Raw genomic sequence first — 17,198 nt, 5'->3', positions numbered from 1 at the left:
CAACGTCAAGGAAGTACCTTATTGTATTTACAGGGAAGGAGAAAGCTCGTGCTGTAGTGGGAAGGTGATAACAAAAGAAAAGGGGAGGGATTACTGAGGAAAATGGAAGGAAATGAGGAAGGGGAGGACTTGGTCCAGGAGGCCAGGCGTCTTGTAAACAAGCGAAGGACCAATGATGATTTTGGAGAAGAAAGGATTAACAAAAATGTAAAGATTAGAAATATAGATAAGAGCAGCACAATGGAAGGTGAAGACAATAATTTCCAGGGATTTAATGGGGGGGGGATACCAACCTCCCCCGATTAGCAAGACTAGAGGAAAAACTTAAGAAAATGACCGAACATTGGGAGAGTAGGTTCGGTAAAATAACAAAGATTGCGCAGAGAGTTGAAAAATTGGAAGAATTAGAGAAGGTGCACAAAAACCTAACTAAAGAAACAGAAGAATTAAAAAGACAGTTAAAAGAAGTAAAAGATGAGAATGAGGAATTAAAGAGGAATAATAAAGACAATAAAGAGGCCATAGCAAAAGAAGCACAGGGTTGGAAAAAATCCAAGAGAACAGTAAAGTTGCATTTACTGACATAACACAGCAAATGAAAGAACAAACTGAAGACTCAGTTATTAAAGTGATGAGACAGGAGGAGAATATAGTAAGAGACTTAGTAGATAAAAAAAAATGTATAATAATATTAGGAATGGAAGAGAAGTATAATCTAAATAGAACCACAAGAATCAAAGAGGAAAAAGAAAAAGTAAGCAGTTCACTAGAGTTAGTTGAGGAAGATGAACCTGAAATCATGAAACAAATTGAAGAGATGTATAGACTCGCAAAAAAATATAGTACAGATAAGACCAGACCAATTAAGATTAAATTCAGGTTACAAACGACAGCAGAGAATATCTTAGCAAAAATAGGGAAACTAGCAAACAGTGAACAATATAAAAAGGTATGGATAAAAAGAGAAATGAATAGAGAGGAGAGGAGGAAAAAATGAAAATGCAACAAGCTAAGGAAAAAACGAGAATAGAACAGAGACAGAAAAAGAGAAATTCTATTGGAGAGTAATGAATATGAAAGTGAGGAGATGGGCCATACCAGAGAAAAGCAAAAGGGAAACAGAAAATACAATGGAAGTAGCAGAAAATTAAGAGTGTCTTACACAAATATAGATGGATTAATAACAGGATTGAATGAACTGAATGATTATCTGAAGGAAAAAGAACCGGACATAATGGGAATTGTAGAGACAAAATTAAAAGGTCCACTACCACCCAACACTGTAGGACATGATGCATATAATTATTGGATTAGAAACAGAGAGACAAAACATGGGGGTGGAGTTATGTTCCTGACTAAGAAAGATATAAACGTGAGGAGTGTCACATATGGAAAGAATACAGTAGAGTTGATTATGATCGAAGTGGAAGACAGAGATAAGAAGAGCAGAAAGTTTGTGATAAATTATGTGCCTCCAAAAACAGCCTCGTGGGAAGAGAGTGAACATAAAAGTATGTTAGAAGACACAAGGATAACATTAAATAAGATAATGGAAGATGGAGAACGAATAGTTATGATGGGCGACTTTAATTGCAAAGAAGTCTGCTGGGAAGAGATGACAGTAAAGGGTGGAGACGACTCATGGGGAAATGTTCTACTCGAGATGATTATTGACCATACAATGACACAATGGATACAAGAGAACACTAGGTATAGAAATGAAGAAGAACAATCGAGACTAGACCTAATAAGCACATCTGAACCTAGAATAGTGGAAAAGATTGAATATAAGACACCAATAAGTAAAAGTGACCACATATTGATTGAACTGGAACTAAACGAGGAAAAATACATGAAAAGAAATGAACAATAGAGAAAAGGAAGAATGGTGTATGAAAAAACAAATTTTGATAAAATAAGAGAATTCTTTCAAAAAGAAAACTGGGAAAGAATATACACAGAAGAAACAACAGTGGAAGAGAAATGGAATATTTTGACAAAAATTTATAAAGAAAAAAAAAAAAAGGAAAAATATGTCCCAAGACAAAAACAAGAAAAAGAATATGTAAAGTGCTGGTACAACAAAAGTTGTAGGGAGTTAAAAGACAAAAGAGATAAAGCTTGGACCAAATGGAAGAACTACAAAAGTCCTGAAAAATGGAAAATATATACTTGTTATAGAAATGAATATGTACAAGTGTGCAGAGAGAAAAAGATAAAATATGCAAAAGATGTCATTGAAAAATGTAAAGATCAACCAAAACTATTTTACAGATTTGTAAACAACAAACTGAAAAACAAACAAGATTTAGAGAAATTAAGACAAGGAGGAGTTGAATACACAGAGGAAATTGAAATGGCAGAAATTATGAACAAGCATTTTAAATCAGTGTTTACAAGGGAGAACATACAACCTGGAGAGATTGAATGGAAAGAGAAAGTCCCCACTATGAAAGAAATATAAGTAACAAAGAATGAAATAATGAAACACTTGAGTAATCTTGATATCAGAAAATCGCATGGACCAGATGAAATAGCAAACTGGATTTTGAAAGAATGCAGGAATGAACTGGCAGACAAAATACATAGCATAATAAACAGTTCCTTGAAAGAAGGAAAAGTTCCAAAAGATTGGAAAAAAGTAAATATAGTACCTATATATAAAGGGGGAAATAAAGAAGACCCTACCAACTATAGATCAGTCTCTCTAACAAGTACAATAGCAAAAATTTGTGAAAGAATTATCAAAAGTAGATGGGTCAAGTATTTAGAAAAAAAACGTGCTAAACCCAAGGCAATTTGGATTCAGACAAGGACACTCATGCGTCACCAATTTAATATGTTTCTATTCAAGAAAGAGATGGATGGGCTGATTGTGCATTTCTAGACCTAAAAAAAGCTTTTGACAAAGTACCACATAAGAAATTGCTTAAGAAATTAGAAACTGAAGGAGGAATACAGGGCAAACTGCTGGAGTGGATGGAAGACTTTTTGCAAGAAAGAAAAATGAGAGTAGTGATAAGAGACATACACTCAAATTGGGATGAAGTAATAAGTGGTGTTCCACAAGGAACAGTTCTGGCCCCAATAATGTTTGCTATATATATTAATGATATGGATGAAGAAATTGAAAGTTATATGAGCTTCTTTGCAGATGATGCAAAACTATTAGAAAAAGTAAACACGGAAGAAAATTGTGAGTCACTACAGAGTGATCTCAATAAAGTATGGGAATGGAGTAGGAAGTGGGAGATGGAGTTCAATACTAAAAAGTGTAGTATAATGGAATTTGGAAAAAGCAAAAAAAAAAAAAAATAGGATCATATAAATTGGGAGAAGAAAGAATAAAAAAGTTGAAAATGAGAAGGACCTGGGAGTCATTATTATGAATAATATGTCACCTGAGAAACATATAAATAAGATTTTTGGAGAAACTTATAATTTAATAAGAACAATTAAAGTGACATTTACATACCTGGATGAAGAAATGGTGAAGAAAATACTAATCACTTTGATAAGACCAAGATTGGAATATGCAGCAACGATGTGGTCACCAAGTACAAAAAAATGTATAACAAAACTTGAAAGAATACAAAGAGCAATTACAAAATTGGCACCAGCACTCTCAAAACTATCATATGAAGAGAGACTAGCAAAACTTGAGCTACAGGCACTAGAGCAAAGAAGAGAGAGAGGAGATTTGATAACTATTTACAGAATCATGAAAGGCATAGAAACTATTGATAGAGAGGATCTAATAAAATGGGATGATAGAAATACAAGAGGACACGGAAAGAAAATCAAGAAAGACAGCTATAGAAGAGATATGAAAAAGAACAGCTTTCCTCACAGAGTAATAGGCATTTGGAACAAGTTAGATGAGAAAGTGGTGTGTGCAAAAACAATACATGAATTTAAAAATAGTTTAGATAAAATGAGATATGAAGACGGGACACACGAGCATAGCTCCCCTTCCCATAAAATATAACTAGGTAAATACACACACACACACACACACACACACACACACACACACACACACACACACACACACACACACACACGCGCGCACACACACACACACACACACACACGCGCGTGCGCGCGCACACACACACACATACACGCGCGCGTGCGCACACACACACATACACGCACCCACACACACACATACACGCACACACATACACGTGCGCGTGCACACACACACATACACGCGCGTGTGCACACACATACACACACAGCCCACCATGTGTAATATCAAAACAATCCCACAAACATTTTACTCAAATATCTACAACTTACGCACGTAGACTGCGCCAAGTTCTCTACTCCACGAGACCCCCCAGACACCCAACTAACAGAGAAATCACTCCCAAGACAGGCAAGAGTCGCACTGGTGTGCCTTCGTTCTGTTCACCATCAGGCACATAAACAGTACCATCACAGAATCGACCTTTGCATCAGAAACCAGTTGCCCAAGATGCAACCGTCACACGGAAGACAGCACTTCGTGTGCTACACTGCCCCTCTCTCACTCACTCACTCCAGACAACAACACAAAACCTATTCACTGAGTGTGACTTAAGGGATGAACCAATGGCCGCGGGCGGTTTCCTGGAGGCCGCGGGTATTCTGCAAGAGAGAACTGCGGGAAATGAGTTGATTGACTCTCTTGCTCACCGCCAGCATCCTTCCCTCCCTCCCTCCCTCCCTCTCCTTCCCACACCTCCTTTTGTGTGTGGCTTCAGGTGACTCGCTCTCCGGTGTCGAAGCGACGCGACGCCTCGTGACATATTTTCTGTGGTCTTCAGGTCTTCGAACTCGTAGAAGCTGAGGTGACGGCGGGAGACCATTTAGTCTGTGATAAGACCGTAGGCTGTTTTCGGCAGAATAGAATAGTTTACGATTGAAAATATGTTTATAAGATATCAGGGTGGTTTCAGTAAGGGGTTATTTTATTATATTTTATTTATTTTTATTTGTTAATTTTTTGATAGTCTAGTAGATGTGCCTATTGTGTTGTTACGGAGTAATCAAGATACTTTTGAAATTTAAATGACGAAAGGTCCCCTTCAGCTGAATAAAATAGTCTGATATTGGCCAGAAAAAAGATGTACATATATCGCCTTTTTCTCCCCTTAAACTTATAAAAGAAACGGAAATTTGGGACTTAACAGAACTTTAAGACTGAGGTTCGTGCGATTGAATCGGAAGGAAGTTGTATAATCAAGTACATTATAGTCAACCACTAGTCTGTTTCAATTAACACCAGTTCCTTTTATCCTCAGACTGTGCCCCAGTATCCACGAGAGGAGCTTACGCCAAGAGGCGCTGTAGAGTATTATTCACTGTAACAATTATTGCTGCATAAGAGCTTCATAGACAGAAACCCGTAACCCCACAGTAGCCGGCACCGGTCCCAAGCATTTCCATAGACCTTAGTAGAACTTGAGACCTTTGTCTGTGTTGCATTAGTGTAGATCTGGTTATATGTCATTGGCCGGTAAGAGGATGAGGGGTGTACTAGAGCCCTTACCTGCCTAAGTGCAGCCCCGGGGGAGTTCTCAGTGACGCCCCCCCTCCCCCACCACCACCATCACCACTTCCCATCTCCACCACCTCTTACTGCCTATTTTAGATACTGGCTTGCGAAATAATTAAAAAGATATTAAAATTTGTATTTAATGCCCCTATTGAAGAAAGGTTAAGGGAAATTATTTCATATTTTGTTGATTGTAACGCAAAAATCGTCGATTACGGTCAAATATTCAGGGATTCTTTGATCTCTTTTCTATTATCATTATTTTGTCACCCTTGTTGGCGGCATGTCCAGACTAGAATTGCAACCCCCAGGCATATGCCCCCCACCCCATGTGAGAGCCTTGGGGAGTGTCATTTTATGTGACAAAGTGTAGGGGGGGGGGATAGTCGAAAACTGATAGATCTTGGACCAGGCCCGGAGACCGAGTGCCATCTCCTCAGGGTTGCACTTTCGGACAGAGTTGAGGGTATTGATAAGTTGCGAAAATAGGCTGCGGGAAGGTGAATTTGTAAGGCGTCCATCTCGCAGGGCCAGTGTTAATGCGGCGCGACTGCCGCATGCCGCTGGGGATTAGCAGTCCGGCTGGAGGTCCTTTGCACTATGATGGCTCGTACCAACTCGACATTTCACCAGCTTTTCTATCCTTGAGGATAATATCGTATTTATGTCGATGATCATAATGGGATTATGGAATGGTAGGTTTGATTCAGTTCGTAGAATGGAAGGTAAATATGGGATCGTGATATCTCGAAACTGAGGTTGTGTTTGATAAGAAGATTCGTCTTGTGATGGAAAGTATGGAAACAGGATGTGGTTAATGCTGTTTGTTCTTCTAAAATATGATGTAACAAATTCGTAAATTCGTTGTTTGAGGAGGAAGGTGAGAAAGGTAGAGGAAGTTGACAGGGGTGAGCAGGTTATAAAATTCAATTGAAATGAAGGATAGGTGGGGTGGCTGTCTAGCCCTAAGAAAACTAACGTATTGGCAATCAAAACAGCGCCATGGACGAGGAGGATATTTTGTTACTTGGAATCCTAGGTATCCTGCGTGGAGTAAAGCTACCATGGGGATTCTGTGGGGGCGCCGAAGGCTAGTATCAGTCTTAGGGATAGAACTAAAAAAACAAATACAAATAAAAAATCTAATGCTACCCTATCCCCGCAGAGAGCAGCCACTGTATCTGTGCCGCCACCTTGTGGGTTGTGACTCAAGGTTTCCCCAGACGACCTAATCCCATTGTCATGCGCTATCCCCGTGCATGCTATCGGGTCAGTAGAAGGGGATCTAGTGTCAGTATAAGAGTAGGAAAACCTTTAACATCGATTGATTTTACTGTCAGTCAATCGCTTCCTCACACTTCTCATCGACTTCCCATGTGGGAGACAATCCCAAGAGGCCGCACTGAGCTTCTCGTCCGAGAGAAGAAGTAAGGAGAGCCTAACTCCTCATCCAGTAAATGAAACATGAGGTAGTATTCATCACCATCATTGTTATCGAGATTCGAACACTACTTGTAATTACTTAAACCCAGTCTCGATCCCAGCAGCCTTTGGTCGTGCACAAAGGGTTAATGCCGGTGTCAGACTATGCGGCGGCGCCGGATGCGTCCAAATTATGGGCAAGTTCAATTAGCTTAATAAAATCACCTGGTGACAGTCAGGTGATTTATATAACGACCACCATCTCCCCTCTGGTTAGAATACTATCATCATAACCTTTCGAGTGTAACTACTCGTAAGGGAGACTTTGCTATAATAGCCAACAAGAAGCCGCAACGGCGGCACCGGACAGTGTGACACCAGTCTAAATACTGACGGCTTTGACCGCAGCTAAACGCCTCGCAGCGTCGGTTTCTCATATTAAAGGACGTATAGGATGTAGAGTTAAGACTTTCTAAGATCCCCCTCCCCCGACTCAACTGAATAAAATTGCCTAACGGCAGACAGAGGAGAAAATACAAATCGTGATAGGTAGTCAAAGGGCCAGTATCCATTGAAGACTTCGAGGGTGAGAGGAGGTCTCCTTCTTCTACTATTCCTCCTCATCCTCATCCTCCTCGCCTCTTACTCGTTCTCGTCCTCACCCCCACGTTCTCCTTGTTCTCCTCCTCATCCTCCCTCTCGCCCTCCTCCTCGTCCTCCTTCGTCCACATCATCTGTTCTTCATCCTTTCCTCTTCCTCCTCTCTCCTTCCATTTCCTCTTCTTGATTTTCCCCTCTCCATCCCTAATTTTTCCTTCCTCTTTTCTTTCATCCACTCTCCCTCTTCCTTTTCCATCTCTTCCATCCACTCTTCCTCCTCTCTTTCATCCACTCCCCATCTCCTTTTTCCCTCTTTACCTCCTCCTCTTCTTCCTCTCGCCCGGCTGGCGGGTCTCCTTGGTTGGATCGGTCAGTGAAGGGCTTCAGTGGCTCACACCGTTGGAGGGAGAGGAGGAGGAGGAGGAGGAGGAAGACTGCGAAGTAGTAGTGGCCTTTGGTGGTTGTGGTGATGGTTGTGGTTACTATTAATATGGTTCTTGTGTTAGCGTTGTGGTTGAGGAGGAGGAAGAAGAAAAGGAACCTAAACAGAGCTGCATAAGAGGAGGCAAACATGAGGGAGAAAGAACAAGAAAGGAAGAGAAAAGAAAAAAAGAAAAACAAAAGACAAAAAATGAAGTTGGAAACCCGCGAAGATACGAAGATCAGACTGAAGGGTTTAGACTCTAGTTTGAGATTGTCTGAGGGTCAGGGACCCCCGTTATGGGCGGATCTGGAGACTCGGAGGGGGAGGAGGGGCGCAGTGCCCCTCCGCGTGTCCGTCAGCAGAAGGAAGTCTCCCGCCGCTTACCTTTCCTGTTCCCTTGAGTTATAAGTAAAACCCCAGAATCACGCAAACACGGGTACTTAACATGAAACTTACGTTGTCCAATAGCTACTAATCTAATATAACCTTACCTAACCTAATGTAACCATTTCAAAGGGAAAAATAGTTTTTGTATTTTTCAAATGCAAAAAAGAAAGAAGTTAAACATGTCTCTGCCCGATACTGGAATAGAACCGAGCTGTGTACGTGAAGGTGTTCACGAGTACCTTTGTGATGTTCACGCGTGCCAGAACAAGAGCCTTAAATGTGATCATTTCGTTCCAGTACTCAGCCAGAGTTCAAACCAGCGGTTCTATCCCAGTTTCTTATACATGGCATATTTACCTATTGTTAGTCCTTAGCCTCCAGGAGATCACCTTCAACATTGAGTAGACTCGTTAGATATCCTCTTACTACCACTAGATTTTGATTTGCCCCCACCCCCACCACACTCCCTTCTTGGGCACTAAATTAAGAACCACTGGACTCTAATACATTGCTGTTTTATTTATCTATTTATTTGTTTATTCATTTATTTTTGTTTTGCGAATCATATCTGTTTACTTATCAATTTCATTTTACTGGTTTATCTATATATTCATTTTTAATTCTATTTGCTCATTATATTTTACTAATTTATCTGTTCTATTTATTTTTCTTTACTATTACTCCTATAATCTTATCTATTTATTTGTTTATTTATTTAATTTTCTTTATCTGAAACGCAGGTCTTTTGTTTTTTTTTCGCATTCTACTCGTAACACTTTCCTCAAAGCTGTAACAACAATAACAAATAAATAAACAAGTAAACAAAAATATAAATAAAAAGTGAAATTATAATAATAATCTATAACCCATCAGCGGAACAACTAGCCTAATCCCACAACAACAACAACCTGTCAACTTTACGGAAGGACTCGGGGAATTGTATTTATGCTGAATAAGCTTGCAAGCGCGTGCGCGCGCATTCTAATACATACGTTTGCATTTGCGCGTCGCGTCGGTGCGTGGGTTGTCCGTCTTCTGCTGTAGTCCGCCGCCAACTTCCGCCCAGCGCTTCAGTTCGCGACTCGAGTCCACACGACACGACGCGACGCTGAGGTCGTCCACCCATGCGGAAGTGAGTCAGTCCACCATGGGACCAAGAAAGTGAATCCACCAGGGGAGGGGAAGTGAGTGAATCCACCAGGAGAAGAGGGGATGGGAAGTGAGTGAATCCACCATGGGAAATGAATACATCAGGAAGGGAAGTGTACCCACCGAAATCCATTTAGGGGAGTGAAGGATTCCACTTGAAGAAGTGAGTCTACCAGGTGGGAGCGAGAATCCACCGGAGAAAATCCACCGAAGGAAATAAGCCCACCGGGAGAAGCGAGTTGATTCACCGGGGGAAGTGGATAAATAGACCTATCAGCTGTTGCCTCTGACCGTGAACCACGACCTCACGGTAGCCGGTAACTGTCCTAGAAGATGAAGTTATATTACTGTTTGTGCTATGCGAGGCGCTGTTTTTATCACCAGCTACTAGGAGGAGGGAGAGGAGGAAGGGAGGGACGAGCATTTGCCTATTGTCTCTCATTATATAGAAAAATAGTAGAAGATGATTGATATATGTTGGGCCATCTAAAGATCGAATACCAATCTACGAGGGTGATCGAGAAATTCGTGGCTTAAGGTACAAAATTTTATTCATGATAAATTGATACATTTATTTTTTAACGCAATCTCCTTGCAAGTGTACACACTTATTACAACAGTCGTGGAGTTTACGGATCACCTCTTCGTAGAAGCTTGAGTCTTGGTCCTCCAACGACGTCATTATCCGTGGCGAAATGTTGACCGCTGAGCTCTTTTTTCATCTTGAGAAATAGATAGTAGTCTGAGGGAGCCAAATCAGGTGAATAAGGTGAAAGTTCAACTAGCTGGAAGCCGCAACCATGTATGGCAGCAAGAGCCACGGCGGATTTGTGTGTTGGCGCATTGTCCTGATGGAAAAGCACCCCTAATAGCTTTCCACGCCGTTTTTTTTTTCTCTCGCAGCTGCCTTATTAAGTTGGCATAGTATGGTCCAGTAATGGATTGACCCTTTGTCAGATAATCCACCAGTAGCACCCCCTCAGAATCCCCAAAAAATGGAAGCCATCACCTTCTCTGGAGAGATCACAAACTTTGGAGCTGAAGATCCATGATGCTTCCATTGTTTTGATTGTTCTTTCGACTCAGGCTGGAAGTGGTGAACCCAAGTCTCATCCATGGTCACAAATCGCCGGATAAATCTTTGTGGATCAGCATAAAAAATGGCAAGATTGTTCTTTGACATGTTGCATCGCAGCCGCTTCTGATCAGGTCCAAGAAGTTTTGGGACCCATCGAGCTGAGACCTTCGTCATTTCAAGATGGTTGTGGATAATTGCATGAACACGTTCCTGGGAGATGCCCAACTCTGTCGCAATAAAACGTTCAGTCAAACGCCGATCTGTGAGCAACATGTCATGGATTTTGTCGATGATTTCTTGAGTGGTGACAGTGGCAGGCCTTCCTTGACGAGGGTCATCTTCCAGGCTGTCCCTGCCCCGTTTGAAATCAGCTGCCCATTTTTAACCATGCTGTATGAAGGAGCATTGTCTCGTAGAGTAGCCACCATGTCCTCGTGAATTTCCTTTGGAGTTAAGCCCTTGATGTGGAGGTATTGAATGACTGCCCGATGACCAATTTTGTCCAATTTCTCTACAATACCTTACAGTCCCAAATCATCTGTAAATAAAAAGATACGTTAAAGGCTTGGACATTCTTATACCGGTTTAAGAAAAATTAGATTTTGTGTGAGAAAAACTACAAGTCTATATCTTGTGTCCTACCATCGGCCACGAATTTTTCAATCTCCCCTCGTATGTTGGCAGCACCTCCAATGGGAGGTAAAGCTGTTAATGGAATCTAGAGAGGACCACAACATGCAAGCATTCATCATTGGTCCTACGTTAGGGATAAGACCAGTGATGGAAAGGTAGCGTCGTTCGAGTGTATGCGAATATAGATGGTGATGGCACATGTAAAGGAAAGTTTCAAAGAAATATTTCAAATAAATTATGATAATTCTTGCTCGATCTTCACTGATTGGAAACCCGCAGCCCCACAGTGGCTGGCAATAATCCTTGAGCCCCTTTATGGGTCTCTCTGGGGAGGAAATTTGGACTGTTCCCCATGTTGAACCTGTTAGTGTAGGGCAGGTACCGGAGACAGAGTGACAGCCACTCAGGGTTGCACCTCAAGATGGAGGTTTTGTGCATATGATTCTCTACAATATCTATCTCGCAGAACCACCTATCGCTGGTCCCATGGATTGAAAGATTGTGTCATGGCTCGGTCTGGGGATCGAATGCCAGTCCCCCGGGGCTGCACCCTCTAGTGGAAGTGAGTGTTGGTGGACTTCCAGGGACTCCGGACAGAACGAGATCTCGATCGATCGAGACCCCGTTGGCCCACACGGTGAATGAGGGAGGTAGGGGAAGGAGGTCCACATACAATACTGTAGATCACCCCACGGGCGAATGAAACATCCTGACCAAAAGGGAAAAGGGTCACCAGGTACGGGAGGGGATGATTGTGTATGCGTGACCTTGTGTAAAGGACATTGAAGGGACGAAGACCACGAGGAGAGGTAACAGAAGCCTTTGCAATGTAATGGGGGGCAGCCAGTGGTCCCTCAGGGAGAGTAAATTCTAATGACGGTGATTGACCGAGTGATTGATTAAATATATATATATACATAATGTGTGTGTGTGTGTGTGTGTGTGTGTGTGTGTGTGTGTGTGTGTGTGTGTGTGTGTGTGTGTATGTGTGTGTGTGTATTTACCTAGTTGTATCATACGGGAAGGGGAGCTACGCTCGTGGTTTCCAATCTCTGTATCTCGCAGTGTCCAATTTGCTCTTAAATTCGTGTATGATTTTCCCACACACTATTGTTTCGTCCAATTTGTTCCATACATCCACCACTCTGTGTGGAAAGCTGTTCTTTTTCAGGTCTCTTCTATAACTGTCCTTTTTGAGCTTCCTTCCATGTCCCCTTGTATTTCTCTTATCCCAATTTAGTAAGTCTTCTCTATCAAGGACTTCCATGCCTCTCATGATTCTATAGATGGTCAAAAAGTCACCTCTTTCTCTTCTTTGTTACAGAGTTGGTAATTCCAGCTTTGACAATCTCTCCTCATATGGCAGTTTTGAAAGTGTTGGGGCAATCTTCGTAGTTGCTTTTTAGAGTCTTTCAATTTCCCTTATATTCTTTTTAGTACTGGGTGACCATAGTGTCGCTGCGTACTCCAGTCTTGGTGTGTGTGTGTGTGTGTGTGTGTGTGTGTGTGTGTGTGTGTGTGTGTGTGTGTGTGTGTGTGTGTGTGTGTGTGTGTGTGTGTGTGTTAGTGTGTGATTCACCATGGTCTTGGATCGCGTGTTGAACTCGTGATCGACAGCTATTTCCCTCCCGGAAGAGAGCTCAGAGCTCATATGACCGATCTATGGGTAATGATGTGACCTTATACGCACACACACACCCAACTCCCAGCCCACGAGAGTTGGAGTAACAACTCGCAGCACAGCGATACTTAAATTATTTCAGCCCTTGGCGGGATTCGAACCCGGACCGCCGTAGTGGCAGTCGGGAACTCTAACCACTGCGCCACGAGGTGTGTGTGTGTGTGTGTGTGTGTGTGTGTGTGTGTGTGTGTGTGTGTGTGTGTGTGTGTGTGTGTGTGTGTGTGTGTGTGTGTGTGTGTGTGTAAAACGGGGTTCATGGGTTTTGAAAGTGGACATGCCTTCCATCTTGCAGGACCACTAGCAGGTACCCGTCATTGGGCCTTATCAGGGTCTTTTGTTATCAAATAATCGATGAATTCTAATGATTTCTAATCTGGCCAATAGTAAACCACCTACGTTAACATCTGCCACTTATGCCGTGCTTTCCAAAGGTTACGGGTGTCTTTTCCGACACCTGTGTGTGGGAGGATCTTTAGAGAGTGGGGCAGTGTTATATATGAAACCGCTACAGGGTGTAGAAGCGTCCCCAAACTCATACCGGTACTTCAGTCACTCGCTCTATCTTCCACAAAAGTTCACCTGAGGCATCGTACTATTTATCCAATATTTCTGTCAGTTCCTACATCAAAAAATTAGAAATAAAGATAACTGATATTCTAGGACTTATGAGCTTCCCTTCGGCATAATAAAGCGGAATAATCCTTTGCTTAAGAGTGATTGCAATAACTAGGAAGCAAAAAACGAGGTATATTTTAGCGCAGCTCTGATGTTACTTCGTCTACATGCATGAAAAAATATTAATTACAAAAAGGTGATATATAAAATAACACATACTCCGCTTATAATGCGATATACACCAAATAAAATAAAATCAGCCATTTTGAGTCCACTGCTGAACAAAGGCCTCCTTCAAAGCATTCCAAGATCTACACGACCGCGCCAATTTCTGCCATGTCACTCCTGTAAACTTCTGCATCTCGTCTCTCCACCTTCTGTCTGGTCTTCCTCTTCCACGCTTCCCATCTCACAGTGTCCACTCAGTAACACACTTGCTCCATCGTTCGTCAGTCGTTCGCACTAACCTGCCCAATTCCACTTTCTTTCACCCAACTTGCTCTCTTTCGGTCTCTCAGCGTGTAAGAGGCTCGTAGATGAGGTTTGTAGATATAGGTAGACAAATGAGGTAGACAGAGGGGTAGGTGGCGAGAATTTCATGTTTTGAGTTGGGTATTTGGTAAACAACAGTTCGTAGACGAAGGAGTTCCACAAGCTCGCTCTTTGTCTAATGTTTACAAACAGTCGCCGGGGACCCGATTTTATTGCTGTATAATGTTCATGTTTTGCTTACTTATAACATGAGTGAGTGTGCAGTGAATTCGAGATTGCTTGAGTAAGCAATATTGCATGCGAGATTCTAACGGCGGATCTGATTGGAGAAAGGGTGGAGGAGAAAATTAAATTGGTTCACGATTGTAAGATCACGTCCTTAGGGGAGGTTCTTAAATATAACATTAAAGACCATTGGACTAAAGAAAACATGACCTCACTGCAGAACTGACCTGGGACCCAAATTAAGTGTTCTTGGGGGATTCCTTAAGACCACGATGTAGAAAAAGTACCGAAGAAAGTTACAGAAGAAAAGTTGTCATAAGTTTAATTCACCTTGTCTGAAAGTGGAACCAGTTTAGAAATTTAATAGGTTGAATGATCTGAGGCATGGGGCCTACAGATGGAAATAGTGAGTGACAAATCATTCGTAACAAAGACAGTGTTGAAAGGAAAGTAAAAAGTAAAAACACAAAAGAAAGACGGCACATATAGACAGCAACAGAATGGTGACAGGCGATCACACAGCGTTATTCCCATCATAGATCTCTCCGTTCTCCTCTGTGCAGTCCTTAGCTTTGTCTCCATTGCCTTCGTCAGTTTCCAAGTCTTACATATGTACATTATTGCTGGCAGAATGCACTGATCGTAAACTTTACGTTTCAGACATTGAGGTAGACAGCCTCTCAGGATTTTATTATACTTACCAAACACCTTCCAACCAATTGTAATACGATTTTTTAATTTCATTATCATGATCTTTGGTCACTTTCGCCATCTGGCCTAAGTAATTATTCTCTTCAACTTCTTCAAGACTATCAATTATAATCTCTATACTTTGAACTTTCGTGTTGAACATTACTTTGATTTTACTCTTGTTCATGTTTAAACCTACTTTGAGACTTTCCTTGTTCTGATCATTCATCATATATTGCAAGTCTTCTGCTCTTTCTAAAATAATGTCATCCGAAAATCTTCGGTGGTTCAAATATTCGCCATTAATCTTCAAACCTTTCTCTTCCCAACTAAACCTTCTGAAAATCTCTTCCATGCAAGCTGTAAATAATTTGAATGCAATTGTATCGCCCTGCCGTACTCCTTTCTCAATCTTGATATTTTCTATATTTTTCTGTAGTCGAATTATTAATAGACTAAGTCAAGTTTTAGATGGAAACCAACCGAGAGAACAGGCAGGCTTTAGAAGTGGATATTCGACTCTAGATCACTTGTAGGCGATGAACCAACTAATCAAGAAAACGGCAAAATACAATATACCTCTTTGTTTAGCTTTTGTAGATTACGAGGCCTTTGACTCGGTAGAACAAAGAGCAATACTAAACTAGCTACGCAAGCAGGGTACAAACGAAGAGATCGTAAGGGTTCTATAAAAGATTTATGCTATATAAATAAAATATTATAATTAAATATATAAATCTATAAAATGTCAGTAGAACTAAAGCCAAAAATATATCCCGTTGAAGTCGGAGTTAACTAGCCGTACAACTAGGTTTTGTAAGAGTTGCCACGCACTTGAATTTCATGTTTATATTTGTTATGAATTTCTAAAAATATATCGATTATTCCATAAACAATAATACACATCTTTCTCGCAGCTGAGTTGAACTCTACCACTGCACCACGAGTCGTGTGGGTGTATGTTTGTGTGTGTGTGTGTGTGTGTGTGTGTGTGTGTGTGTGTGTGTGTGTGTGTGTGTGTGTGTGTGTGTGTGTGTGTGTTTGTGTGTGTGTGTGTGTTTGTGTGTGTGTGCGTGTGTATGCGTCCGCGTTTGTGTGTGTGTGTGTATGTGTGTGTGTGTGTGTGTGTGTGTATGCGTGTTTGTGCTTGTGTGTGTGTGTGTGCGTGCGTGCGTGCGTGCGTGCGCGCGCGTATGTACATGGCCTCATGTTTATTCACTTGTAAGGTTGCCTCCTTCCTCTCCCTTCCTGCCCCTCCTTCACCTCCTTTCTAACCTTTCCACTTGCATTCTTTCCTATCCTCGTCTCTCCTTTCCCATTTTCTCACATTTCCATTCTTACCTTTTTCAGTCCTCCGTTACCTTTTTTTCCTACATCCTTCGCTCCGCCCCATCACTGATGACGTCAAGTCGAACACTCACCTATAAAAACAAGTCCAACCCGTTCAATACAGGGCCGCATTGTATACATATTTAATATGGTAGTAGCCAGACGATTTTATTCATCTGAGGACCTTTCGACTAGACCAGGATCTAGACCGAGTGAGACCACAATCAAGTTGTCAACATGCAAGTATAAAATGAATGATAAACCCCGCTGACACGGGGCTTGTTTAGTAGCCGCTTGTGCCAGCTGCAAGTAAGTAGTTGACACTAGGAAAGTTTGGATGCAAGTCACTAGCTCTAGCGGCTACTAAACTAGCCCGATGTCAACGAGTCTATTTCGCCTTATGCACATCGTACATTGCACTGCAGAAGTGAAGGGGTTAAGTCTTTAACATGTGAGGTGAAGGTCATGTGTTTATCAAATGTGAGGCCCACTGTTTTAGGGTTTTTGTCCAGTGGGAGAGGTTGATTGTTTAATGTGTCCACAGGGCGTTTCTTAGCTTCGTGGTAGTCATTGGGAGGTTGTTACTGTTGCTGTTGTGGTCTACTTTACTAGTGTTTCTCGTTCATATATTGGTTTAGTCAAGGGCTAATGGCGTTAATAGAGGGTTGATAAGGAATTGGTTAGTAATTCTGTTTTCTGTAGGAGGCTGTGGAAAGATGATGGAGGTATTCGTGTTGAGGTAATTGTTGAAATCCAAGTTTGCCATAAGTTTTGTCGCGCCTGGTACATTATTCGTCTGGCATGTACTTTTTTTTTAAGGAGTATAGATTATTCAAGGGTTGGGCGATAGTAAAGTCAGCGAAAATGCAATTTCTTTGCTTAATGGCTTATGGTATCATCTGGATTCCACCAGGGGACTATGTGTCGT

General features: G+C 41.6%; 2 protein-coding genes across 4 annotated transcripts in view; one reads left to right on the top strand and one right to left on the bottom strand.

The window, feature by feature from the left end:
• The window catches only part of LOC143037419 (uncharacterized), a 617,678-nt gene that overhangs the window by 585,902 nt on the left and 14,578 nt on the right, over nt 1–17,198 (top strand). Inside the window, exon 1 of one of the 3 annotated variants that reach the window (XM_076205580.1) lies at nt 9,419–9,510. The exons of the other annotated variants lie outside the window; for them this stretch is intronic. Coding sequence (XP_076061695.1) covers nt 9,503–9,510 — 8 coding nt within the window. The 5' untranslated portion in view covers nt 9,419–9,502. Of the gene's footprint in view, nt 1–9,418; nt 9,511–17,198 lie in introns of those variants that run through there. 3 annotated transcript variants of the gene reach the window in all.
• spidey (hydroxysteroid 17-beta dehydrogenase 12 spidey) overlaps nt 10,980–17,198 on the bottom strand; it is a 74,672-nt gene continuing 68,453 nt past the window's right edge. The window contains exon 7 of the mRNA XM_076205583.1: nt 10,980–11,143. Within this exon, the coding sequence (XP_076061698.1) occupies nt 11,117–11,143 (27 nt within the window). The 3' untranslated portion in view covers nt 10,980–11,116. The remainder of the gene's footprint in view (nt 11,144–17,198) is intronic.

The sequence above is a fragment of the Oratosquilla oratoria genome, chromosome 22 (genome assembly GCF_046742065.1).
Source record: "Oratosquilla oratoria isolate Oo_2021 chromosome 22, ASM4674206v1, whole genome shotgun sequence".
NCBI lineage: Eukaryota > Metazoa > Arthropoda > Malacostraca > Stomatopoda > Squillidae > Oratosquilla > Oratosquilla oratoria.
This window is presented reverse-complemented; position numbering and strand designations above follow the sequence as displayed.